Raw genomic sequence first — 27775 nt, 5'->3', positions numbered from 1 at the left:
ACAAGTGTACGAAATCGTGCAAGTAATAAAGTGTAAAAATATGGATATCGAACCCAAGGGAATTACTATTATCAATTACCAGTTAAACTATCCTATTACTATTTGATCAATCCAAATTGTATCAAGGAAAACCTAAATTAAATAAAATTAACAATTGAAATTAAAAAGATAACTGAAAAGAGAACAATTAAAATAAACCTTTGGGTTAAAACAAGATGACTAGACCTAGGGCATAGATTTTACACCAACTCTTATTCATATGTATCGATCATTTATGCTAATTTTATTAAGCTCTTCCTACAGGTCAAACTCCCTTCTTTTCCAATAAATTTCTCTCGAACAATTATCGAATTAACTCCTAATTACTAACTCAAATTATCTCTAATCAGATTTAAATAATTGAAGATCATTATGCTCTATGGAGTTTACCGGAACCTCACAAGTCACGGTAACCTATTTCTAGCATTCGCTTAACCTATGGTTTTACTACCATAGACCAACTAAGTATCATCTCTCGATCTCAACCAAGTCCATTAGTTCATTCAATTCTTGGGCCCTTAAGAATCAAAAGCATTAGGTATAATAGTAAAACTTAGGAAAAATTCTTAATAAAAATTAACAAGTATAAATCAACACATAATCAAGAGATTGGGCTACATCTTAGCCCTAGAGAATAAATTTAGTTCATAATAAACATGAAAGAAACAATCATCTTTATTAAAACAATCATCATGAGTTAATAAGAAAGGAACAAGAAAAACTTCTCTATATAGTGAATCAACGCTCCAGAACTTTTGTCACTTCTCTTCTCTACAGGTTTTCCTTCTCTTATTCTCCCCCAAAGAATCCTCAAAATAATGCTAAAAGACTTCTATTTATATCCCACAAGGGTTAGGGTTTTATTTTCTTTAATTCTATTTGGTTTAGGACTCTTAAACCTATTTTCCTACACAAAAACGGATGACAATTTCTTAACTGCCGTGACTGTGCCCTAACACTGTGCTGCGGCATGGTAGCTACTGGACAAAGTGTGTCGTGGCACTATGCTGTGGCATGGTAGCTACTAGACAAAGTGTGTCGTGGCACTATGCTATGGCATAGTAGCTACTGGATAGAGTGTGACGCGGCACTGTGTTACGGCATAGTAATACTCTTCTTCTTCCTGCATCATTCCACTATTCTTCAGAGATAGTGATTTTTGAGCTTGATAATGATGAAATTTAGAGAAGTGTAAACATATGACATGTATGCCTCTGAAGTAGCTTTCCAACAGTTGAAGAATCGTCTTAATCCAAGTTCTACAGCTCAAGATATTCTCAAAAGACCGAGGCATGCTCAAGTTGGAGCATAATCCAGAATCTTCTGTTTACTTCAAACCTCCATAACTTCTTCAATTCAACTCTGATTCTTAATCCGTTTGTTTACACTCGTCACTCATTCCGTTGTCGACATGATTCTTCATCTGAGCATAACATTTAAACACTAGTAGCCTGAAAAACACTCAAAAACACCCGTGATCCTATAAAAGACAATTATGAAAATATTAAGCAACTTTACCAAATTAAGCCAAATTTCCCACAAATAATCCCTATAAACCACTAACTAAATGTGTATTTTCAAGCTCTTATCATAACCCCAACCAGCTTCTTGCTAGTCCCTAGCAAGCTAAGCGATAGAACAAGTCTTTTAGCTTGAAAACACAAACAAAATAAAATCTATATGTAAACTATAATAAATCACTTTCGTAGATTATCACAGTTGCATTTAGCATATGCAACAAGCCTTTAAACCCCTAGGCGGCCCTAGTTGGACGAGTTGTAGTCTCGTGAGGGTTTCCAGAGATGATACCCACAAACATCTAAACCTAACCTCACCTAGACTCAAAACCAAAGACTCAAACAAACATTTTAGGAACCATACATATAATCGTCTCAAAAATTGTGTCAATGTGAACAAATCAAATAATTAACAATACGCAAATGCAAAGAATAAGTGAATTTCAACTACACTTTTGTTATTGACCCTCTCATAATCATTCACAAACCATTCATCCAAAAACCCGGATAATTTTATGCATAGCTTTCATAGGCAAAGTAAGAAAATAAAACAAATGTACAATCAAACTCCATAGGCTCACTTTTCAAACCATCCTTCACTAATGTAGAATCCAATCACTACCTCGGATCATTAGGTCTTTATCATGGTTGTAACGTTAGGCTAGGGTAATGGTTTATGAAAGAACGGCATAGAATTTTAACAAAATGTAAGAGACTTAATATTTTACAATAAATTACCATGAACAATCTCCTTCTTGCTTCCCTTCTCATTCACCCTCTACCCTTTCACATTGATTGAACTCTTCCTTCCAACATTAGCACAAACTCTCATGTAATGTACCTCATTTCAAGTTCTTCTCACCAGCTACTTGCTTATTTTTTCTCTGCAAAAAAAAAAAAAAAAAAAAAAAAAAAAAAAAAAATCTTTTTTTTCTTTTTTTTTTTTTTTATTCAACTTTTTTTTTTTTTTTCACTTTGAGATTCTTGAAAATCATCCGAAAGAAGTTGTCGGAGGAATCACTGCTTGGAGAATTTTGAGAAATCTGGAACTTGAGAATCTCTTGAGAATTTATCATTTTCAACTTCCGCTAAGTCAACAGGTTCTTCATTACGACTAATTGATTGAGATAACTATTGTCTTTGATGTTGATGCTAAAAATTTATTGTTATAAAAATTAAAATCCAAGTACTGATTGTAACACCCACATCGAGGTACATAGATTTACTTATGCTCTAATACCCTTAGTTGAATTTTTTTAAAGTTATCTTGAACAAATATGAAAAAATGCCTTAAAATTTCATTAGGGGTAAAATGGTCTTTTCACTCATAATTAGTTGAAAATGTGGGGTGAAAAGAGATAGAATTTCATGGAGAATGCAAAAAATGAGGGCATTATGGTAATTGACTAAGGACATAGATGAAATTTATAGAAAGTGCAAGGGTAAAATAGGAAACTATAATAATATTATGTTATATCAAGATGGTGAAATGAAACCCTAGCCATTCTTCCTCCACTTTCACGCCACCTTCATCCCCAAATTCTCTCATTTCTTCCAATTCTTTTTCAAGGGAATTCATAATTTTGGGTTATTTTGAGTGGATTTCAATCTCAGCATCCTTAGGTAAGATCCTTGCACTAAGAAGTGAGTTTTAATTTTTAAAGTGTTGAATTTTGATGATTTGTGTTCATAGATTTAGAGAAAGAGAGTTGGATCAAAGAAGATTATTAAAGTGTTGGATTGCTCACATCTAAGGTAAATAAATCCTACCCTACTTATGATTGAAGCAATATTGTATAGAGATTTTTTTATGCTATATGTGTTTTTATTAAGAATTTTGATGGATTTGATGTGAATGATGGTTATAACATATCCATGAGAGTAGTATTTGTGTATTTGATGTTTGATGAAGTTTGGATGAATATGGAAAATTTGAGTAGAATTATGGATGGTGCATTTGGACAGGTTTGGTGTTAATCTTGGAGATTTTGTTCCAAATTTTGGTGGCTTAGAAAGAAGTAGAAGTGTAGCCAAAGAGCTTAATGGCACATAAGTGTTTGATGAAATGTCAAAGAGAAATGCATGTATGAGTATGGTTATGTGTTATTTTGAATGAGCTAGTAGATGGTAGAGATGACTTTTTGCATTCCATATTGCATTATGCATCTAAACATGTGAATTTAGAAAGAATTATAAGCATGAACCATCTACAGCATACATACTCATGAAGCATTAAAAAGCATTAAAAACATTAAAGAGCAAATAGAAAGAAATGAAATATTAAAGAAGTTCATCTGAAATTTTATCTAGAAAGTGTAAAGATAAAAGAAAAGTTATTGTGATGGGGAACCCGTGAATGACATAGCCTCGCATGTACACCGTGTAATATCCCACTTGAGGTACGTATTTAGATTTGCGTATTAGCTAAAAGTTTATTGTTTTACCTTAAATTGAGTTTGTTGTTGAGTTGGTTGATTGTTGTCCTTGAAATGGGTTGAGTTTTGGTGAAGTTGGAAATTCAAACTTCGCCGGGGCGAAGAAGAACTTCGCCGCGGCGAGGAGGAGAAGTGGCATTACGGTAGGTTCTGCCCAATTTCGCCGGGCGACAAAAATTCTTCGCCGCAACGAAGAGCCTAAAACAAAGATCTTGAGTTTTCTAGAGAATTCTTCTTTGGGACACAATGACCATTCTACCCTAATTAGAGGAAAAGTGGGGAGTAAAATGAAAGGAATTTTAGTAGAGATTGTGTTTGTATGGGGGTGTAGTTGTAAAGAATCAAAGGATATAGGTGGAATTTTCAAGAAAGGACAAGGGCAATGGGAATGAAGCTTATTATATGAACTAAAAAGAGTAAAGTGTAGAGAAAGCCCTTATTCATCTTCTTCCACCGCCTCTTCCATTGCCATATTCTCATATTCTCTCAATTTCCCACCCATTTTCCAAATTTCTAAGGGTTTTAAGAGGGGTTTTGAGTAATTCTCTCTAAAGCTACCTAGGTAAGAATTCATGCTTTAGATGTGAGTTTTTCTTGTATTTATAGTGAGTCTTATTGTGTTGTTTTGCTGTCCTTGTGGTTTTTGAGTTTAGGAAGAGACAAGTCCACAAAGGAAGGAAAAGTGCTAAAGAAGCCATCTTTGCACAAGGTAAGTAATCCAACCAATTTGAGTTTTAACAAGCTTTTTGTGTAGAGATGTTATACATGATCAGTATGTAGTATGATTAATGAGGAAATTGAAATGAGATATAGCTATTTTTGTAGTTGTTGGATTGATTCCATGTATGAGAAGTGTTTTAATGTGTATTGAGAATGAGTTTGAGATGAAGTTTGAGATGTTGTGTAATCCTTTTTGAGTGCTTTTCTTGACAGGGATTATGAATAATGAGGGAGTTTTTCCCCAATTTGGATGGCTAGAAAAATGAAGTTTAGTAGTAATTTTCGTAGGGTGTTTATATGCACATGAGATTTTGAGGAGGCCTAAGTGAAATCTGCCCTGTCACTGCCGTAACTTTCTGAGTAATTTTTGAGTATCTTACGGTTCGAACTGGGCTGAGACCAAAACAGAGAAGTTGTAGCCCTGTTTCTAAGCTTTGAAACGAGACCGAACCGTAGTAATCCGAGGTGTATAGCATAAGTTATGGCCGTTTTAGTGTACTGTGCAGAATGACTGTTTTGAGGAAATCTTGTAGTTGGCATTCATTAGTGCATTAGGGAGCATGAGATAGCTCTACACCTTTGTTTATACACTTGAAAGTAGCTTGAGATTTAGTATAGAATGTGAGTATAAGTTCTTTAAGAGTTAGAGAATAGAGTAGTTGTGCGATGGGAACCCGTGAGTAATGGTAGATATTCCCGCATGTACGCCGCATTGAGAGCGCGGCATGAGTATCAGATAGAGAAGTGGTGTAGCCCTGAGAGTGCATGCGGATGAGGGCTATACCCGATACCCAGAGAGAGAGATTATATACTCACATGGCCAAGGTTCCGAATCCATGCATAACCGAGTCCGATCGGCTAGAGTATTAGAGGTCACGTAGAGCGGGTAGTCCCGGCCGTGCCCCGTGAGATGGGGTCGTGATTTATGAAATAGTTGAGAAAAGAGTTCCTAAGGGAAAGAGAAAGGATAAATAGAGTGGAACCCAAAGAGAAATTGCATGAGGATGTAAGGAAAGAATTAGAGAAAGAGAGTTACGGGGCTAGTATGAGTAGAAGTTTACTTACTGAGCATTATTTTAGTGCTCACCCCGTGTTTTCCCATGTTTTGCAGGACCTAGGTGAGGACACTGTCGGATGGATGTCGGCGTGCGAGGAGGATGGTTACACTGTCCCTGATGTTTTGATGACTTTTGTTTTTTATACATTTTGTGTAAAAATGTATATGTTTGTAAAGAGTATGTTATATATGTTTAATAAAAAAAAATTTGGGCCCAATTTCTTTATGTTATTTTATTGTATTTCATTATAATCTTTTGAGTAGTAATGGCTATTACACACCGCCTTTAGTGAACGGCCTCGAGATTCAGAAAGAAGAATTGTACAGTCCTTAGAAGTGCATTGGATGAAGACTGTACCCAGAGATTAGAGAATACACTCACACGGCCAAGGCTCCAAATCCATGCCTCAACCGAGTCTAATCGGCAGAAAGAAAGAAGAAAGAAAGAATAGAAAAAAAAAAAAAAAAAAAAGAATAGAAAGAAAAGAAAAGAAAGAAAGAAAAGAATAGAAAAAAAGAAAGAATAGAAAGAAAGAAAGAATAGAAAGAAGGAAAAGAAAAGAAAGAATAGAAAAGAAAGAAAGAAATAGAAAACAGAATAAGAAAAATAGAAAAACAGAAAAGAAAATGCACATCCTATGCATTTGTGCATTTGCATCATGCCTATTATCATGAGTAGTGAGAAATTAGAAATTGAGAAAGAACAGAAAAAAAAAAAAAAGAGAAAGAATAGAGAAAGAACAAAGAACAGAGAAGAATAGAGAAGTGTGATGTAAGGAAAGAAATTCAGCATTTAAGCAACAGAGAGAGAAGGGTAGCATAGCAGGTTTACTTACTAAGCAATTAGTGCTCACCCAGTTGTTTTCAATGTTTTTGTAGGTGGTAGGTGAGACACGGTCGCATGGAACGTTAAGAAGCAGAAAGGCTTGGTGACACTGTCGAGTTACTATTTTGTGACTTTATTATATTACATAAAGATTTGTATATAAAGAAAAATTAAACCCATTATTTCATACTCATCTATATTTATATATTTTCTTATAATATTGTTTATTTTCCGAGTACACTAGCTAGAAAGAAAGTCTTACATATTGACTCTTGTGGTTTTTCTTGCTCATAGTCAATGAGGACTTTTTAGCATGAATTTCAGTTTCAAGAATAATTTTGTTAACAGATTTTAAAGAAAGGGGTAAAGCTTCAACTAATTACATTGGTTTTAGATTTTTAATATACTTATTTAATTCCATAAAATCATTAATCTGGGTATCAAAAAGTATTCTTTGCCAAATATCATTGGAAAGAATATTTTTAAAAAAATTTATTTGATCATTTTTCTTTTGAGAAAGATGACAATTTTGAACAATAGGAAAAAGTTTTTTTTCCTTTTGAAATTTGGTTGATACTTTTTCTTTATGAGAATCATTGTGTTTGATGGGAGTGCCCATTTTCATTAAATTACTCAAATTTCTTTTTTCTTTCTTTCACTCACTTCAAATTTTTCTTTCCTTGTAAGAAGTCAATCGAAAGAAAGTCAAGTAATGAATTATTATGTCCTTTGATGTTCAATTACAAAATCAAAACAAGAAAGTTTTGCTTGCCATCTGATAAAAATCTATTTGAAACTAAATTTTGACATTTTTCAAAATTAAATTTTGATGCGAAGAAGCTGTTCAGATCAAAAATCTTTTATTAATTAATCATCTTGAAATTTTGTAATGCATAAAACAATTGATAAAACTTCCTTTTTTACAGTGTGAATAATTCTTTTGGGCATCGAGCTAGACTCCAGAAGGAACCTATCTAGACTCTATTTATTATCTAATTTATGTTTAAATATTCCACCATAGCCACTACTAGAAAAACTGTTCCTTGACAGAATTTCTTGGGTGTTCTAAAAGATGGTCAAGAATTGTAATCCATGACAGTTTATAAACTATCAAGAATTTGAAATAATCCTTGACCATTTTACAAATCCTGACAGTAATAAATGTCAAGGATTTCGTAAAAATCAAATTGTACAATATTTTCTTGACTGTTATGTCTCAATCCTTGACAATTTTTAACTGTCAATGATTAAATTAAAAAAACTAAAACTAAAATTGCACTAAGGCAAAGTTTCCCACTTCAAAAATTTCACTAAGGCAAATCTCCCACCCATTTTTCATTAAGCCAACGCTAGGGTTATAAACAATTAGAATAACCCATTTCTTCTTCAAAAATTCCAGCGCCCAAAAACGAGAAAAATTTCTCCTCTCTTCCCACCAAAATCTTCTTTGTCGCTCTTCCACTGAATCACAGAAGTTTCTATTGCCTTTTTTCTTGAATCCGACTAGGCAAATTGGAGTGTCTAATGCCAGGAAAGACGGCAGCAAGACCCTGATGAAGACCAAGGATGCACAGGAACAAGCATCTGGAGGTTTGTGGACACGACAGTGGTGGTGGTGGAGGTAGCAGCTCGTACAAACAAGTTGGACCAAATGAGTTGCATCGGTATACAATGGACATGTCCTACATGACCATGAAGGAGAAATGTGAGATGAATGTGCTCAATGGTGGAACCACAATGCAAGTCATTCCCTATAGTAGCCCAAATGGCATGTGACATTTTATCATGCTAGTTTCGACAATTGCATCCGAGTCCAATTCTCAATTAGTGGCCGTTGAAGAGAAAAGATGTTCTTAACCAATGAGATGGTTGAAGTCATAACATGTTTAGGGATGGACTCATGCGGACAAGAAGAGATCAATAACATCCTAAAGATCCCTAACTACTCAACTCTTTAGAAACACAGATTTGGAGGATTAAATATTATTGACGATGTACATTAATATATAAAATCAGATTTATTTAATTGTTTATTGTGAAGTGTGAATGTGTGATATGTGAATTATATTTATGTTAAAATTAAATTATTATTATCTCTTTAAAATTTAAATAAAAACACCCTAAATTTATAACCAATTAAGAATTAAGTCATTATTCATTAACAATCAATCATTCATTTATTTAATTATTTATTATTAATTAATTAAAAAATTTACAAATTACGATTACCCTTAAAAAATTACATAAAACCCCCTATATAATTTCTATTAAGTCCCAGATAGATAAAATAAAAAGGGGGTAAATGAAATTGTTTGGGCCCTGGGACCGGTCCTAGGTTCGGTCCTATGGGGCTAGCATCGGTCTTAGGGACCGGTTCGGGCCTTGAAATTTTTCATGGGCCTAAGCGATCCTAGCCCTGAAAGACTAGTCCCTTGGGACCAGTCCCAATCGGACCTAGACCGGGCTCGGTTAGGTCTGGTCCCTGCCCACCTTACTATATTACTATTGTCATCTCGCTTACTACTACTTCCTAGTCTCCTTAAGAAATTAGACATCTATAAAATAATTCTAACCTAAAAGTTCTAGTTGTTCTCCTAAATCACGGGACCACCTAACACGGTGACCAATGGTTCCAGGTTGACTAAGCACACCTCAGGCGACCAAGCACAACCTAAAATCAATCCTAGAGTTGTTCTAGATTAAACCTTCTAGATTTATCTAATCCTTAGTTTACAATAAGAATGAACAGTGCCATGGATGAACAGTGAACTGCTACATGAATGAACAGTAATGTGACAGTGATGAAAATAACAGTAAACAGTGTTTGCTATAGTAAATAACAAAATTAGAAAAATTATGACCTGCAAAACCTCTACATGATCAAAATGAATCTGAAATACAACAAATAATACAAAAACCCGTGGTACAATAAGATTAAAATTGAGAAACTTTTTTAGAACAAAATCAAACCATTATTACTAATAAAATCATCATAACCCTAGGATTGAAGAAATCACTACACCTAGGTACACAAAATAAAGATTAATATATATATATATATATTATACATTAATATACAGTTTAGATATATATATATATATATATATATATATAATTCCAGTCTAACACAATATATATAATCAAATTGATAAATAATAATATTATCTAATATGAAATTTTATATTCAAAGTTTAATAATTCTACCCAAAAATTATCCAAACAAATCATGAACAAGAGTAATAAATGTAAAAGTTCAAAGTCTAGAATTCGCATGACTTTAAGCATCAAACATGATATGAATAAACCCTAAACAATTGAATTACATACCTTATTTTCAAATTCATAAGTGAAGAAGATGACAAGAAATCAATTTGAAGTGAGTCAATAGAAAAATAATGTTATGGTGGCTAAGGTTTTCTTTTGTTTTTTTGTTTTTCTTTTAAGGAGTAAATAATATAACCTATAATAAATAATATTTATAATTTTATTGTTAAATATTATATATTTATAGTTATATATTATTGGGGCAAATAGGGTGGGTCATGGTTAAAGTTAGTATTCCCATGTATACTCCAAAATAATTTAGATCAAGATATCCATCTATCCCATTCCAAAAATTCTTACTATGCAAATCTAGCCTATGAGGGTGAGGCTCCTTGGAGCCGGAAATCCATGGATCACTTTGACATCCCTATTTTACTTATAGACGATAGTGGGATTTATAATAGTTTCCAAAACCTTGTGGGTTTTGTGGGTTTCATAAATTAAGCAATCTTTTAGGGGTGAATTTGTAATACAAAAAATACATGTTTAGTGTGAAGAATTGACGAGTGTGGCTGTGTGAAGTAATAATCAAATGGGTAGCAGCAATGGCGGAGCAGAAGAAGAGCTAAGCAAAATGGCAGAACTTAGCAAAACCTTAAAAGAAGGAGAAAGAATATTGGCTCCCACTCGTAGACCTGACGGTACTCTTCGAAAACCCATTCGAATTCGGGCCGGTTATGTCCCTCAAGACGAAGTCGCCATCTATCAGTCCAAAGGTGCTCTGGTAAGTCTTCAATCTTTAATCTTTTACTTCAGTTTATGTCAGAACATTTTCAATTTTTGTTTCTGGTTTTATATTATCATGAGATTCTTCAAGAGATCAGATATCTAGGGATTTTAGATTGAAACTTTAATGTCAATTCTTGATGTATTTAAATTAGCTTAATGAATGTGAGTATATCTGATATGTTGAAGAAATACAATTGATCTTATTATGAGTTTGTACTAGCAAGTAGAGAAATCTGAATGCCCTCATTAAGAAAACCCTCAAGTAAATTAAGCCTTCTTTAATGTTCTTTGGGAGGAAATATTAGTTCTTCTGTAAACAATGTCAGTAAAAATATTAGGATTTAATTTTTTTTTGTTGAAATTATCTGCAAATGGAAGAAAGATTGTAGTTTACTGTTTGGGCTGCTTTGTTGTTTAGATGGGTCAGTGAGTAAATATGGATGCTGAAAACTGACTTCGGTTTATTTATTTATTATTTTTAATGCAGTTGAAAAAGGAGTTGATGGCATTGCAGGAGGTGCCTCCTGGTTATGATCCAGTTATTGATTCAAAACCGAAGACTAAGTCCATCAAAAGAAATGAACGAAAGAAAGAGAAGCGGCTACAGGTAATTTAATTTTTTTTTTTCTAACTAATGGATGTTTCTTTTTAGCCCTATTCGATTTTGCGCTTGATATGTTGGAAAATTATTAGAGAGAGACAGAGTTGCTTCATAAAAGCATTAAAAAAGAAAATTCCTTGAGGTCCTTCAACCTGGCAAACCAAATTTTAAATTGATTTCTAGCCACCACAATGTTGTGTTGGCCACAGCAAGATCTTATCAATGTTAGGCAATATAATCTTGACTCTAAGAATTAGATTTCAGCTTTTGTTTTCGTTTACAAATCCGTTAGTTAAAAGCCCATAAATCTCTGTTCCATTTAGTGAACCTTTTCCTCGTACAACATTCTTTCCATCACTGATGTGAGTGAATTGACTTTTATGTTTGTCTTAATCTTATTTATATGAGAATTCGGCTCTTATCAATTTTACAGAGAACTTTTTCAGAAACTTATTGAAAGTGTAAAAGTTTGAAATTACACTCAGGGGACAAAAAATTGTTTAAATTTAAAATTTGATGAGGACAAACATGTAATTTGACAATTACTTTTAATTTTAAGGAATACTTTCATATATTTCTTGTGAGATCGTTTAATTTGGAGCGCACCCAAACTTTTGAGAAACCATCCACAACCCACCATGATTGTTTAAACCTTAATGAGTGTAGTGGCTTTTTTTATTTATTTATTTTTTTTTTTATTTTTATGGTTTTCGAAAAGCTTGGGTGTGCTTCAAATTACGTCACAAGGCCTTTTAAAAAACACTTATAATTAAAAAAAAAAATGAATTTTAATGAACAATAATAAAATATAAAAATAAAAAACAAAAAATAATCAAGAGATGTCACCTGTCAGCTGTTTTAATTTTTTTTTTTTTTAAATAATTATTTCCTTTAAGTATTAGTTTAGTGGCATTTAAGGATTTTTAAACTGTTTTGTGAAATTTAATGATAACTAATGGTGTTTCGTTCTTTTTAAGTATATTTTCAAACTTTTCATCTTTTCTAGTGAGTTTCTAAGAAAGTTGTACACAACTTGATAATAGCCCTTTAGCTTAAGTAAAGGAATTTAGTAGGACGATAAGATTAATTTTATGTAACTCTTGTATTGTCATTTAATTTTAGCACGCTCAAGGTTTTCATAAACCATGAAAAACCACCCTACCATTGCCATGTGTCTAGTTGAGTTGCCTAATGATAAGACATTTACCCATTTTACCCCTTTCATATCCTTGCAAATTTTTTACTGAATTTTCTTTGGAAGTTCTGTCTTTTGTACATCAAAAAACTAAATCCTTAAATCACAAATTCATAAAACCACATCCTATCTATCTTTATAACAAATCTAAATCCTTTGTTGCAACTCAAAGCCAAAATCCATTACCATCTCTTACCCAAAGCATATTTTGTGATTTTTGAGAATGTAATAGAGAAAGGAATGATTGAGGAAGAGTACACTAATGGTGATGGCCATGTGTGGCTGTTGTTGCTGCAATGTGGTAGTGGGTGGCTATCGTTATATATAATCTGAAGAGTAGAGATGACAGAGAGAAAGGAGAGAGAGGGGATGAAAGAGGAGAGGGCGAGAGAGAGGGGATGGGAGGAAGAAATGAAAAAGTGGAAGTTTTTAATACTGTAAAGACCAAAATATCTTTTAAATATTAAGTTTTACAGAATTGATATTAACGGCAAGGCGTTTTTTATAATTTCTGAAAACTTCAGTGCACTTAAAATTAAACAATATAGGGAGTACATGAAATTAACCCTGGGAAGATGTGTTTTACAAAACTATCATTGTGAACTATGCTCGATCTTCTTCAACGGTAAGAAATTGAATTTGTACCAATTATTCCCAAATTATGGGTTTTCACCATTAACACCCTTTTGAACATTTTTTCCTTGTAAGTTAATAGCATAAGATTGTTAGTTTTTGGAAGGTGTTTCGTTGTTGTAATGAACTTAGCCTTTCAATTTTTCATTTTTTTTTTTTTAAAGGCATAACAGTACTACGAAATGCTTATACTTCTTAAGTNACTTTATGAAAACTGAGTGGGAGACTTTGTGACTGGCTAATAGTGGTCCATAATTTGTTTTAAAGTAAATTATTGATATATATATATCATACATGGGTTGTATTGTATTTTTTTTTTTTATATTTCTAATAGAGATGTAATTGTTAATGTTAATAATAAAGAGTGTTATAATCTTTTTATGATTTCAATTTTTTTTTTTTTTTTTTTTTGGAAATCATACTTTAGGGATTATATTCCATGGCTTTTAGTGATTAGAAATTTTGTTTATATTCCTTGAATTTAATTATTTTTATAATTATGTATTAGGAGATTAGAGTTTTTTCTATTGATTCTGATCAAGTTAATCTTGGAAACTTAAAATTTTCTAAAACTGTTTACATAAATAACTTGTTATAATTGAATCTACAATAGGCTTTATTGCTGATGTTGGAGATAGCTTTTTGATGAATGAACATAACAGTCTGTTTCTTCTTTCTTCTAATCTCTCTTGAATCCTTAATTGTTCTACTCCCATTTCTTCTCTCTCTCTTACCTCTCTTCTCTCTCAATTTTCCTTTTTCCTCTTTATTTGCATTTATTGAAAACAAAGATAAGAGAGAAAACTGCTGATACCATCATTCATAATAATTTATATATTAGTTTATAGGCTTGTATATAGAAGCATATCACAGATTTTAAGGAAAAAGATATACAAATCATGATCGCTATAATATAAGAACTACTTATTTTGAATTTAAAAAAAAAAAAAAAAAAAAAGGGATATCTAATAATAGACAATTCCTAAAAATTCTGCCTAACTAATTGCATAAAATAGCCCTATATCTTTCCACACTCCTCAAGCTGGCTCGAAAATGTCTTGCATTCCCAGCCTGCATGTAAGAGTTGTCAAAGTGCCCGTTTTGTAATCCTTTAGTGAAGATATCTGCCACTGCTCTCCTGTAGGAATATAGGGTATGTATACCACTCCTTCCAATTTTTTCTTCCTAAAATGATGATCAACTTTCACATGCTTAGTCCTATCATGTTGGATAGGATTGTGAGCTATGTTGATTGCAACTTTATTGTCACAGTAAAGCCTCATAGGCAGTAATCTTTTTAGCCACAAAAGTTCACAAATTCCATGAGTGAATGCTCTAAACTCAAATTCTGCACTACTCCTTGCTACTACGGTTTGTGTCTTGCTACACCAAGTCCCCAAGTTACCAACATCATAAGAACAATAACTTGAAGTAGACCTATCTGTCACACTACCTGTCAATCAACATTCTTCGATCCTTATTTGGTTGTGGATTCCATGCTGCAATCCTCCTCTAGGGGTTCCTGTTAGATATTTGAGAATTCTGTAGGCTGCTTCAAAGTGTCCTGGTGAGTGCATAAATGGACTTACTATGTTCACTGCAAAGGTAATATTTTGCTGTGCATGTGAAAGATAAATGAGAATCAACCAGCCTTTACAACTTCTCTTGGTTCATTACTCTTTCTGCACTAGCTGCCCGTAACTTTAAGTTGGGCTTCATATATGTTTCTATTGGTTCGTGGCCAATTTAACTTGTTTCCATAAGTAAATAAAAAGTACTTCTTTGAGAGACAAATGCTTTGATTTCACTAATTTCCATCCTAGAATTATTGCAATGCTCCAAGATCTTTCATCTCAAATTCCCTCGCGAGAAAAGTCTTCAAATCCTCCAAATCACTTATGTTTGGACAAGATTTTGTCATTCACATGAACTGTGGATCAAATCCTCCAATTCTTTTATACTATGTCTGGTCAAGATTTTGTCCTCCACTTAAACATTAACTGTTGCTATCTTATCATCACTTGAATGTTTGTGGAGCAGTATGTGATCAACCTGACTTTGACAATATTCGCGATCCTTGATAGCTTTATGAATTGATCAAATCATGTTCTAGGTGACTATTTCAAAGTTCTAACCATAAAGCAATTTCTTCAATTCAAATACACAGTGCTTCTAGACTGTTCTCTTGGACTGGGCATTATCACCTGCACACACCCATTCAAAATCAGAAAAAACATCAAGTTCATGCCGCAAACTTTGTAATATATTATAATATTTTGTTACAGTCTGATCTCCTTGTCTTGTCTCTTGGATCTTTGTTTTAATTTCATAGACATGTGAGGAATTGCTCAAATCTGAGTATGTGTAACTTTTTGCATCCCATAATTCTTTAGTGATGGAAAGATACACATATGTTTGGCCTGTCTCTGAATTGATGGAGTTTACGAGCCATGACATAATCATGAAATTCTCTGCATCCCAGATGGTATACATTGAATCATCTTCCTGCTAACATAATCATGAAATTCTCTGCATCTCAGATGGTGTACATTGAATCATTTTCCTTCTAATCCTACTTGCACCAGTTAAATATCCAATCTTCCTTGGCCCTCTGATGAACAACTTTACAAAGTGAGACCACTGTAGACCGCTCTCTGGGATTTATGAGAGTTTTAATGATCAACTGAGATTGCTTCAGTGGAGATTCCAAACATTATGGACTCAATTGAAGAAGTCATTCAGTACTGATGATGAGAAATAGGAGATTAAGTCTTCTATAATTGTGGTATAAACAGCTAAAATAAACAATGAATACTTGCTGATTTATAAGATAATCACTAGAAAAATATAATAGTTTAGTGTTACTGCCCTAATGATGGTTGCTCTGATACCATGACCACAAAGATTAGAGAGAATAAAATTTTGATGTTCTTATTCATAATTATAAAATATTAGTTTATAAGCCCTATATATAGAAGTGTATCTCAGAATTTTTTTAAGGAAAGAGTTATATGTAGATCCAAATCCCTATAATATAGGAACTAAGTTTAAAATTGACAAAATTATTTAATTATAGAAATTTCATTCTTCACTGATTGTATAAAAAACCGGGCTATATATATATATATATATATATATATATATATAGGAATCGCTCCTTGTTCTACATCATAACTTTTAATGCAATTTTTTCTTCTTTTAAAATACCTGTGGCAGGCTGCTCTTGAAAAGGATAAGAACTCGGAAGCCACAGTAGATGGGGAGACAAATAAGGAAGAAGTGGAACTTGCTGAAAATATAAGTCATGGATTGGAATCTGCTAAATCATTGACATCTCAGATGAATGAACTGCATGTTTCCACAAATGAAGTTTTAGAGATCCCTCCCTCAGACACGAAGGGTGCTTCGGATGCAGTAGCTCTGAGTCAAGATATTGATAAAAGAATTCGGGCACTTAAAAAGAAGGTAAATTCATCATGATTTTAGCCTTGGGTTTTGCAAATACTAAAAGAAATCTATAGCTTCATCCTTTCTTATGTTCTGTACTGTTTGAGGGTGGAACATTTCTGGAAGGGGAGGCTAGTGAGATTATTAAAATTTACAAGTTTTAAAGTTCTTTGTATTAAAGAAGAATGAAATTATTACATATTTAAGCTGAGTAGGATTTAGTTGCTATGTACCCTTTAACACATTCATTATTTCTTAAAAATTATTGTGGTAACCATTCTCATTTGAAATGTTGGAGTCATCTTATTTTATCTTATATCATTTATCAAGCTTATGAAATAAAAATAATAATAATAATTGTAATTGCAATCATTATGAGGCTGTAAGTGTCTTTACACATAAAGTAATGCATAATCTATTTAACGTGGTCAATGATATTTGCTTTTGGGTTTGCATACTCTGAAAATCTTGATATAATAAATTGCTTACTGATTGTGTTCACAAACAATGTAGTTGCTCAGAAACATTTAACAGAAAAAGTTTACAGTTATAATTAGTCTTATTTTTTACAAGCCATTGACTTAAAAATTCAGTAGAGAAAGGTAATTAGTTGACGCTTTAAACATTTTCCACACTCGTTAACTTCTATTTTAACATGTTTTGACAGTAATTTTTAAACAAGCAGTTGATATAGATATTTACTAGAAAAAGGTTTACCCTTACGATTAGTTGGCAAGTTTAAAATCCACCCTAGGAAAGCAACGATTTTTGTTTTCTCAGTTAAATACTTAGTAGTCTTTACTTTTTAGAAAGTCAATCTAATTTTTTAATTCATCAGAGCTTTGCTTTCTGCCCACCTTTCTCTCATTAATTCCACTGTATTTCTTATCTCTCTCTCTCTCTCTCTCTCTCTCTCTCTCTATCTATCTATCTATACACACACACACACACACATCTCAAGTCTCAACCCTTTGTTAGGATATATATTGATACATATACATCTATATTTATATGTATCAATATTTATATGCATATAACTCTAAATAACTCGAAATTACTATGCATCAGATATACATCTATATAAAGAAGCTTATTTTACCTTGGAGAAATGTTTCAGCTTGTTATCCTAGACTAAATGTTGTTTTTGTTGTTCTTATTCTATCAGGTGTTGTTGGCTATTTTGACTGCTGTTTGTAGGTAAAATATAGCTGTTGTAATTTGAAGTTATAACGTTAGTGCATTTTATGTACATGGACTGCAGATCCGACTTGCAGAAGCTCAACAACAGAAGACTGGACAGAGGGAAATGAAGCCAGAGCAGCTAGAGAAGTTGTCGAAACTTGAAGGTTGGAGGGAGGAGCTGAAGCTTTTGAAGGATAAAAAGGGTGAGATGGTAGCATCATGATTATAATTTGTGTTTTTGAAAACTCTGTAGCTTTTTTTTATAGTTTGCTTGATGATGTGAACTCTGGATTGTGTGAATTGATGTTTCATCTATCAAGATTTTGATTTAATGAGTTTGCATATGACCACATGGATAGAAAGTAAATATAACTATTGTTCCAAAACTTTTAAATTCTTTCTCTAAAACTTGACAAGGAAACGAGTCTGAACCAAGAGAATAAAGATCTATTTTTCTTTTTGAGTATTAATTAGAGTATCATTTATTTGTGTATTTGAAAAATTCCAATTATTTTTGTGGGATTGAAGAATTGTTAGTCCAAAACTAGCTAGACATATTTTTATATGATATTTTTGGAGTTTTGATAAAACAGTGAAACAAAATAAACTTTCAACTTTTATTGAAGGAATAAATAAAACATTCTCTACAAAATTGTAGGGTTTAGGAATGCACCGTTTCTTGTGTTATGTTTGTAGTACCTCATGTCTTTTCCATGTAACTAGCTGCATTCTTAGTTCTTACAAGGAACAAAGTTATTGCCCTGGGTATCAATGCAGATCGTCACCTCTTTTAGGATATAGCCATAGGTACTTTTCGGAAAACACTTGAGCATTGGCTCATTATTAATGGATGATGATTTTATTGCCTTCTTGTAATTACTTATAGTGTAACTACTTCCATTCAGACGTATACCTTCTCTTTGTAGATTCATCAGTACATTCGTTCTCTTTATCAGTGCTAACACTGTTTTTAAGTATTTTTTTGGTTGAAATTGATTATAAATACTTGCATGCTTGTCCCACTCATGATTCCAAAAGACTTCATTTGACTTCTTGTCGAGACTCTTCCAATTCACAAGCATGTCTGTAAACAAAGCCCTTTCGTTTTTTGCGTACATATAATTACAATCAGAAGCAATTATTGTATGAAGAAAGATGGATAAAATAACAAAAATAAGAAAGATATGCATACTGTCGTGCTCGCTATAGTTGTGTTCTGACGTGGTTTTTTCGGAGTAGTGTGGCCAGTATGGTCCGCTGGCCAAAGGCCATAAGACAAACTCAACATTTCAGTGTTCTTGTCAATGTTCTGAAAATCGGACTGGACTAGTCGGTCTGATCAGCATCCTCTCCTGTCCGAATTTTCAATTTTACTGTTCTTCCAAATCTCTAATTATACCATCGACGAATGAGTGGCTATCAAGTTCTAGGGTTAGAGGAGTTTCGTAAAGTGGAGGTCGTTTGTTCAAGGGGTAGTGTCGGATTGAATTTTGGATGTCAGAATTAGTTGAAATTAGACCGAAAAAATCAACTTAATATGGGAGTCACAGCCGACAAACGGGGGGCTACCAAGTGTTAGGGTTAGATGGGTTTTGTAGAGTAGAGGCTAGTAGTTCAGGTGGTGGTGTTGGATTGAATTTGTGACATCAGCCGAAAAAATCAACTCAATCGCGGCAGTGTTTGCAAGTGACAATTGACGAACGAGGGGTTACTAAGTTCCGGGGTTAGAGGGTTTTGTAGAGTGGAAGAGGGTGGTTCAGTTAACGATGTCAGGTTGAATTTTGGTTACCGGAATCAGTCGGAAAATTCAAAACCCAAACAGATTGCAGGAAGTGTATTTGCTAGATTTTAAACTTCTAAGGACTAAAACGTATTTTTTAGGGGTGTTTTTACAAGATTTTAAACTTTTTAGACCAATAAAAAACCATCGGTTTAACCAGTCAGACCGGTTAAACTGTGAACTGGGTCAAGACCCAATCTGGTTTTCAAAACATTGGTTCTTGTAAGTGCTTGGCATTGACAAAAGCCCGTAGTCCCATGTTTGTACTAGCCAAAAGTGATGATAATTCAATTTTCGGAGGTGGAGCTGCAACTACATGGGAAACAAAAATAAATAAAAGCACATTCTAGCCTTCATCATTTTTTTAATATATTAAAAACCTTCTTATATCAAAGTTCCAGACTTCCAGTGACGAAAACCAAAATTCAGCATCACCTATTTATAACGATATAATTGAATCGCTCACATGATTTGCAGATTTGCTCCATTAAATTAAATGTACATGCATTAATTCATTAAACCCCCTAACGTTTTATGTAATCCAAAACACCCATTTGTTTCCGAAATAACAACATAAACCCCATTACATCCGAATCTCTTAGTAAAAGAGAAGGCATGGTGGAGGGGGAGGTGGAGAAGGAAAAGGAAATAAATGAGGGAGGGAAAAGGCAAGAGAAAGAAAGGATGAGGGGAAAAAAGTTCAAGAGAAAGTAGGGGTGAAAAAAAATATGTTAGCAATTTATTTACAGCAACACATGCTAGCAATTTAATTACAGCATTACATCTTAGCAGTTTAATTGCAACAAATCATGCATGTGAACAATGTAAGCTGAGGATTTAAAATTGCCATTTAGAATAATCAACTACACGTTATCAGTTACATCAAATTTATATTGCTGTAATTATGCCTTAAAATTATGCATTAATATTTAATCCCCGAGGTTTTGGAAATAACAGAAATCTTTTCCATTAAGTTTTAGGTATTAAAATAAACAGTATAAAGGTAATTTGGTAATATTTACAAACTCATAACAACGTAAATATTAATGGCTCACTAATTACCGACAAAGGAATTTTTGTTATTTCGAAAACATCAAGGAGATTTTGTTAGTATATCATACCTTGGGGGATTAATTTATTGACTCTAAATTATTATATGAATTAAATTTTCTGTAAAAGTATTTTTTATATTTTTCTAAAAATATATTTTAAACTTTTGTAAAATAACTTTGTATCAATCTATTATATTTTACTCTCGCAAATATTATTTTTAAATTGTAATATTATTTTAATTTTTTTATAACAATATTTAGACTTTAATATTTTCTATTTGTCAATGTTATATCAACATGGATTACACTTGGTTGGAAGTGGCATGGGTAGGGATGTAATCGAGCCAAGCTTTGGGTAGCTCAAACTCACCTCGACATGAACAGTAGGAGCTCGACCAAGCTTAAGGTGTTGAGTTTGAGCTCGAGCTCAGGCTCGACTTCATTACATGTGCTTGATCTGAAAAGGTTGCTTTTGATTTAGGGGTTCTTAATGTATCCTATATGAAGGCGCAAGCACAAATATGTAATTTTGTATAAAAAATGATCATGTCCATTCTTTCATTTTACGTCCCATAAGTATATATCAATACAAATTATCTAATTTCGATTTCATCTTTGTATTCCCAAACTGCCTTTGCAACTAATACCAAGATTAATTATATGGCCAAATCTTAGAAGAAAAAAGTCAGGATAAAATGATCATCAGGAAACAATCAAACTCAAGTTTACTTACAATCATTCAAAGAATAGACGAGTCACGAGGGGAGAATAGACAAAATGAGTCGAGAGTTGAGAGGCTTTTTGCATCAATTTAGACATGAGGATAATAGACGAAACAAGCCGAGAATCTTTTGAATCATCAGTGAAGTACTTGAGTAAGAGTCAGTGGAGTCAACAAAGTCCCTCAGTCAGTCGATTCACTGCGGTCACCGATGAATTTGAGATCGGTGGTTGCAGTCTTGAGGTTGTTAGGAAATTTGAGATTTTAAGGTTTTCTGAATTCTAAAATTAAAATTGGATTCGAATGTAAAATTTCATTTTGCCATAACTTTGAAGTCAAAACAGTAAACCAACATAACCCCCTAGTAGTTGCAAAAGTTGCATATATCTCATGTCGAGCTCGACTAAACTCGTGAGCCGTTCAAACTGAGCCCGAGCTAGTCGCAAACGTCGCAGCTTGCATGACATCCCTAGGCGTGGGCATGGTGATAGACGTCAATTTAATTCAGCTACCAACCTTTTAGGGGCAAAATAGATATTTCATTGTTTTGACATATTTCTTTTAACAAAATAATCTAATAAAAAATAAGGGCTATTATGTAATAACGAAACTAACGGTGCTCACATATTATACAAGACCTTATATATATAGATTTTAATATTTAATATTTGTCAATTGTATTAACATTAGTGTGGGGTACACTTGGTTGGAAGTCGCGTGGGTATGGTGATATTAGCGTGGAAACAACTCGACGAATCTGATAAAAGAGCTTCATCCGTTCATCCTCACTTTCTTTTATTATTTCACCAATCAATCCCGCCCATTACCTTCTCTCTTCATCGATTTCCTCGCACTAAACCCTAATTTTCATGTAATTTTCTTCCATTTTATTCTATTTTTATTTTCATTTCATTTTAATGCGCTTTTTTTTTTTTTTCCATTTCTACAATTTTCCTGGTACAATTCCCTTCTCCATTTCACTTAATTGAATTTGAATTCGGGGTTAGTTTTTTTTTTTCCCTTAATTTATGGGTTTTTAATAAAATAAGAATAATTTTGGATCTGAATTGGATATAGAGATAGATCATAAATCCATGTGGGTGAATTGGTAGCTTTAGATTAAAATAATAACGAAATTATCTGTCTTGTGTGAATCTTTGGTTAAGCACGTTGTTTTGATTCTTTTATATATATATATATATATATAAGGCAAAGCTCTGGTCTTTGTTGTGATTTGTTGTGATTAATTTTTTTTCCAGATGCACTTTGGTCTCTTCGATTAACTTCTCTTTCTTCATCTCGATTTTGTCCGCTTCACGAGGCAGGTGAGTGTTCTTTTCCATTTTTTTTTTTTATCAAATTAGATTGAAGTTGATGCTGAATTGATTTTATGCATCTGAATTATGCTCATAACTGTATTGTTCTTTTCCCTGAAATGGGTTTGTTGTAGGATTGCGTTATTGTGTTCAAATTCGTCCCTGTTTTGTTCATCTTGTTTACAGTTTGTACATTTTATTTTATTTTATTTTTCTGGATTTTTAGCATTTGAAAATGAGATGGTAATATTGTACCCAGAAATTGTGATGTGTTTCTTTTATTGGCTACCAATATGTTGTGTGAGTGTGTGTTCCATAGAATGTTTGTTTACTATGTTTTAGGAATGGAAGGTTTAATAAAATTATTGTAATTGAACCTCTTTTTCTTTGTAAGATACTTACTGTGATGAGAGAATTTATGGATCAACGCTTGTTCATTGACAGCAACTCGCATAATTTTGGGATACTAAATTTTTTGTGCGGCTGGATCCAATGTTAATTCCGTTGTTTGCGGATATGAAATGTGTCAATATATTGAGTCACGTGCATTTATTTATTGTTTGCAATATCCCAGAGGTTGTTATTTTGTCATTGGTCTTTGTTCTGGGTATAACTATGAAATTGCTCATGGTGGGTGTTCCAAATAAGTTTTATATGTTGGAAGACCTCTTACTAAATTGTAGAACTCCTTTCTGCAGATTAGCAGCTAGCATGATTTGTGTGAGGTGAATGATATCCTTATTTGGTGTCTTTATGTTTGTGAGTCAAGCCGTTACTATTGTGATGGGATGACAATTACTTGGCGTATCTCTGAAGTCTTTATATTTCATGTAATGCATGTTACACAATCAAATTAGTTACATGTAATAGTAGTGTAATCTTGGATGGAGGAATTTGCAATCAAGTGCTGCAGTTATTAAACTTACATTTCTAAAGAGTGTTCTTGTTGTCAATCTACAATGTGTCCTTTCCCAGCTTTGCAGAATATGCAGTTATAAAGATTTCTAATGACTTATTTTGATGATGAAATTGATCTTCCTTTTTTTCTTGTTGGACTCTTTTTAACTATTTATCTTCTTTCTTTCTTAATTCTTTTTTCTTACTGTTCCATCTTCCTACCATTCTTCGTTTTAAAGTTAATCTAAAAATCTGGTTCTTTGCACTTTTTATTTATCATTATATATCTATTTGCTAATTAATTTCTATATATTTCCCACCATCTTTTGAGGAAAGATAGTCCCTTTTGCTGATAATTGAGGTCTTTTCCATATAGTAATAAGTTTTTAAGTTTATGGTTTTAGGTGTGCTAGAAATGGCAAAAGGTAGCAGAGTGAGGCGCAGGATTTCTTCCCGACAATTCAGGCTGACTCCATACTCATTGCTATCCTCTAATCGTGGTATTGCAGAGGAGATGTGTACACAAAAGTGCTCCAAAGCCTTGGATAAGAAGGACTGGGAAGATGCAACATGTTCTGTGTGCATGGAGTGCCCGCACAATGCTGTTCTTCTCCTCTGTTCTTCTCATGACAAGGGTTGCCGGCCCTACATGTGTGGAACGAGCTTCCGATATTCGAATTGCCTTGACCAGTACAAGAAAGCCTACACTAAAGTAATCCCATCCGATCATGGTCAGTCCTTGCCTGGTTCAGTCAATAATCCAATTGTGTTACCTGATTCTAGCTTACCCTCAGAGAAGTGTGAAATTATGGAGCTTGCATGCCCCCTTTGCAGAGGCCAGGTGAAAGGGTGGACAGTTGTGGAACCTGCTCGAGAATATTTAAATGCAAAGAAGAGAAGTTGTATGCAGGATGGATGTTCTTTTGTTGGAACTTACAAAGAGCTAAGGAAACACATGAAGGCTGATCACCCTTCTGTGAGGCCACGTGAAGTGGATCCCAATCTTGAACAAAAATGGATAAGGCTTGAGCGAGAGCGTGAGCAGGATGATGTGGTCAGCACAATAAGGTCAACAATGCCAGGTGCAATGGTTTTTGGAGACTACGTAATAGAAGGAAATCATTATGGTTTTGACACAGATGGAGAGGATGGGAGATTTGATGCAGATACTGCAGATAGGGATGGAGGTTTTGAGGTGGGCTTTGATAGTAATTTGGTGAATGTTTTTCTGCTATTGCATGCATTTGGGGCATCAGGGAATGACCTTGGTAGACGAGCAAGGCAGATAGAGAGGAATTTCCGCCACACATCAGATGAGGCTGATATTGGAATCCGCCATTTGACTCCTATTGGTGGCTTAGATTACTCTGATGAAGATGAAGATGATGGTAACAATAATGACCATGGTGGTCTTTCCCTAGTTAGCCGTGTCCGCCGACACAGCAGAGTTCTGTTGAACCGTTCAGGTAGGAGACGTAGACGTAGAGAAATCAATGAGGTTAGAAACATATAAAAAAAATGGACTGAAAACAGAGGGGGAAACAGGAAAAAATTTCGTAGATATAATAGATTTAGGAGAAAGAAAAAATTAGAAAAAGACAAAAGATAACAAGCATAAAAGGAATTTGACTTCACATTTGGATGCATTTTACTTCTTATTTGCATTGCACAGTTTGCATGATTGATGGCTGGGAAAAATGTGGTCAAAAGAGTTCTTGTTTTTCTTTGGCTGTTGTGTAATTTCAGTTCTAATTTTTCCTTCGACCTCCTGTATGATTAACTATGAATATTCTTGATTGTGGAAATTTATCTTTGTAAAACCATGTAATTTCTTTAGTCATCTTTGTCACTTATGAAATTATGAAGTTTATTGTACCCATCATTCATTCTTATGAGAACATGCCTTTTTGAAGATCATGCAATTTATCAAATAACATTAACAATGGTCTGTGAATCTAAGCTTAGGGTTTGAGAGAAAAACGAAAAATCAAGAAAGAGTAACTGATTTCTGTTATTGTATTGTAAATTCGTAACAGTAATAATGAGTGAGGGAACATTCTCCCTTTTTATACAAAACAGATTACCAACAACTGAATCAACTACTTTACAACTGAAATTGTAATTCTGTTACAAAACGACACCATATCATAAAATATTATTTTCCTCCTGCTGCTTGAAACTTTTACACTTTTACCCTTTGGTCAACATCCCCTCTCAAGCTAGACACTCTTGCCTTTGCTTCTTCATTAGTTCTATTTGACAGCCTTTGGTTAACCTCCCCTCTCAAGATGAACATTCAGCTCCTGTAGTGTGACAACAGAACACATGGATTCTGAACAGATGGATCCAATATACCAGTTGTTCAAGAATATACAAAGAGAAGACCTTCACCATGGTACTGTTTATAGCAGAGTGCCATGTTGGCATGATACAACAGAGTACCATGTTGATATGATGTAGCGGGGTACCATGTTGAAAAGACAAGAGACTACATCAAAACTACTAAGAACATAGAACCCCCATTTTATCTCGAACTGCAAGTGGAATATCATCAATACTTAGAACCCCATTTTATCTCGAACTGCTAGTGGAATATCATCAATACTGAAAATCAACAAGTATTTTGTTCCTAACTACATCATCTTGTTCTTGACTTCTTCATCTTGTTTTTCTGATTTCTTCACCGGAATCAGCAAAAGAGAGCAAATAATCCACAAAAACTACTATCATATTACTATCAAAAGACAAGCATCAAAGTACTATCATAGCAGACAGTGAACAACCATTCAGTGAGTTATACATTACTACATTCTCTTGCTTTTGACTTCTTCATTTTTGTTTCATACTCGTTCATTAGAACCAGTATGAACAAACAAACAAATAGGGTACCAAATTCAAGTTATTAAAAATTAGTTTGTGGCACAAGTTAGTGCAGTCTCGTTCAGTTTCTGTCTCAGCTCAGTAAATTGAACAGCAGACGGTGCCTTTGTCAATATATTTGCAATTTGCAATTTCGATGGTACATACTGAACAATTAGATTCTTAGTAAGAACTTGCTCTCTAATGTAGTGAGCATCTATTTCTATATGCTTTGTTCTTGCATGAAAGATTGGATTCAAAGGTTAGGCCCTTACACTTACATTATCACACCAAATAACAAGTTTTGTGTGTAAATTAAGGTTGAGTTCAGAGAACATACTTTGAAGCCATGCAACCTTTGTGACAGTTTGTGCTAAAGCCCTATATTCAGCTTTAGTAGATGACAATGCAACCAATTTTTGTTTCCTGAAACTCCACTGGATTAGGTTAGGACCAAGGTAGACACAATATCCACTAGTGGATCTTCTATCTTCAATGTTACTACCCCAATCTACATCAGCATAACACTCAACATGCAATAAACTTGCTAGTTTAAATTCGAGGCCGAAATTCAGTGTCCCTTTGATATACCCAAGCACTCTTTTGCAAGCTTGCCTTTGTAATTCAGCTGGGGCTTGTAAAAACTGACCGAGTCGATTAACAATGAAGCGAATGTCTAGTCTAGTGAGTGTTAGGTACTGTAAAGCTCCTATGGTGCTTGGGTATAGGCTAGGATTCTCAAACAAGGCATTATCATCACTACTAAACTTGGTGCCAGCGACCATTGGTGTGGAACAAGGATGAGCTTCCATCATTTTGGTTTTGACAAGCAAATCTGAAGCATATTTAGACAGCCTGAGGTGTATACCAACAACTGTTCTGAGTGCTTCCAATCCTTAAAAATACTTAAGTGACCCTAAGGTTTTCAAGGCCAATTGATCATTCAAGTCTTTTATCAACTGAGTAATGTAGGTTGCATCAGAACTAGTAATGAGTATATGATATACATAAATAAGAACATAGATTAGGCCTCATGATCTTTGAAGAACAAACAAACTTGAGTCTGAAATTGAGTTTTGAAAGCCTTTGTCTTGAAGAGCAGCCTTGAGTTTATCAAACTAGGCCCTAGGGGCATGTTTAAGACCATATAGTGCCTTGTTTAACTTGCACACAAATGAAGGATAAGAAGCAGAATCAAAGCCACTTGATTGCTGTATAAACACTGTCCCACTTAGAGTACTATTAAGAAAAGCATTGTTTACATCAATTTGTTGAATATCCCATGCATTGGTCACTGCAAAAGTAAAGATTATTCGAATAGTGAAGGGTTTTATAATAGGACTAAAGGTTTCAAAATAGTCCAAACCAGGAGTTTGTTAGAATCCCTTAGCTACTAACCTAGCTTTGTACTTCTACAGGATACTATCAACATTAAATTTTCTCTT

General features: G+C 33.7%; 2 protein-coding genes across 4 annotated transcripts; both read left to right on the top strand.

The window, feature by feature from the left end:
• Positions 1-10151: 10151 nt before the first annotated feature.
• On the top strand, positions 10152-18137 carry LOC116122342 (partner of Y14 and mago). Its single transcript, XM_031408206.1, has 4 exons — positions 10152-10642; positions 11135-11254; positions 16293-16541; positions 17785-18137. Exons 1-4 carry the CDS (start codon positions 10451-10453, stop codon positions 17926-17928), a joined length of 705 nt encoding a protein of 234 aa, XP_031264066.1. The 5' UTR covers positions 10152-10450; the 3' UTR covers positions 17929-18137.
• Positions 18138-21943: 3806 nt separating this feature from the next.
• LOC116122339 lies at positions 21944-25307 on the top strand. Of its 3 annotated transcripts, none has more exons than XM_031408201.1 (3): positions 21944-22129; positions 22518-22579; positions 23876-25307. In XM_031408201.1, the coding sequence occupies exon 3, from the start codon at positions 23887-23889 to the stop codon at positions 24982-24984; it is 1098 nt and encodes a 365-aa protein (XP_031264061.1). In that variant the 5' UTR covers positions 21944-22129; positions 22518-22579; positions 23876-23886; the 3' UTR covers positions 24985-25307. The 3 variants fall into 3 exon arrangements, with proteins under 3 accessions (XP_031264061.1, XP_031264060.1, XP_031264062.1); XM_031408200.1 differs by having other exon boundaries at positions 22518-22583; XM_031408202.1 differs by lacking the exon at positions 22518-22579.
• Positions 25308-27775: the final 2468 nt, after the last annotated feature.

Source organism: Pistacia vera, unplaced genomic scaffold, assembly GCF_008641045.1.
Source record: "Pistacia vera cultivar Batoury unplaced genomic scaffold, PisVer_v2 Contig133, whole genome shotgun sequence".
NCBI lineage: Eukaryota > Viridiplantae > Streptophyta > Magnoliopsida > Sapindales > Anacardiaceae > Pistacia > Pistacia vera.
Note: the sequence above shows the minus strand (reverse complement) of the source record. Positions and strands in the feature narration are given on the sequence as shown.

What these genes read in the sequence shown, in the direction of transcription:
- LOC116122342 (XM_031408206.1), top strand. Translation starts at nt 10,451, where the DNA reads ATGGGTAGCAGCAATGGCGGAGCAGAAGAAGAGCTAAGCAAAATGGCA. An exon ending in ATCAGTCCAAAGGTGCTCTG is followed by an intron (nt 10,643 to 11,134) that starts GTAAGTCTTCAA and finishes TTTTTAATGCAG; the next exon opens with TTGAAAAAGGAGTTGATGGC. An exon ending in TTCGGGCACTTAAAAAGAAG is followed by an intron (nt 16,542 to 17,784) that starts GTAAATTCATCA and finishes CATGGACTGCAG; the next exon opens with ATCCGACTTGCAGAAGCTCA.
- LOC116122339 (XM_031408202.1), top strand. Translation starts at nt 23,887, where the DNA reads ATGGCAAAAGGTAGCAGAGTGAGGCGCAGGATTTCTTCCCGACAATTC.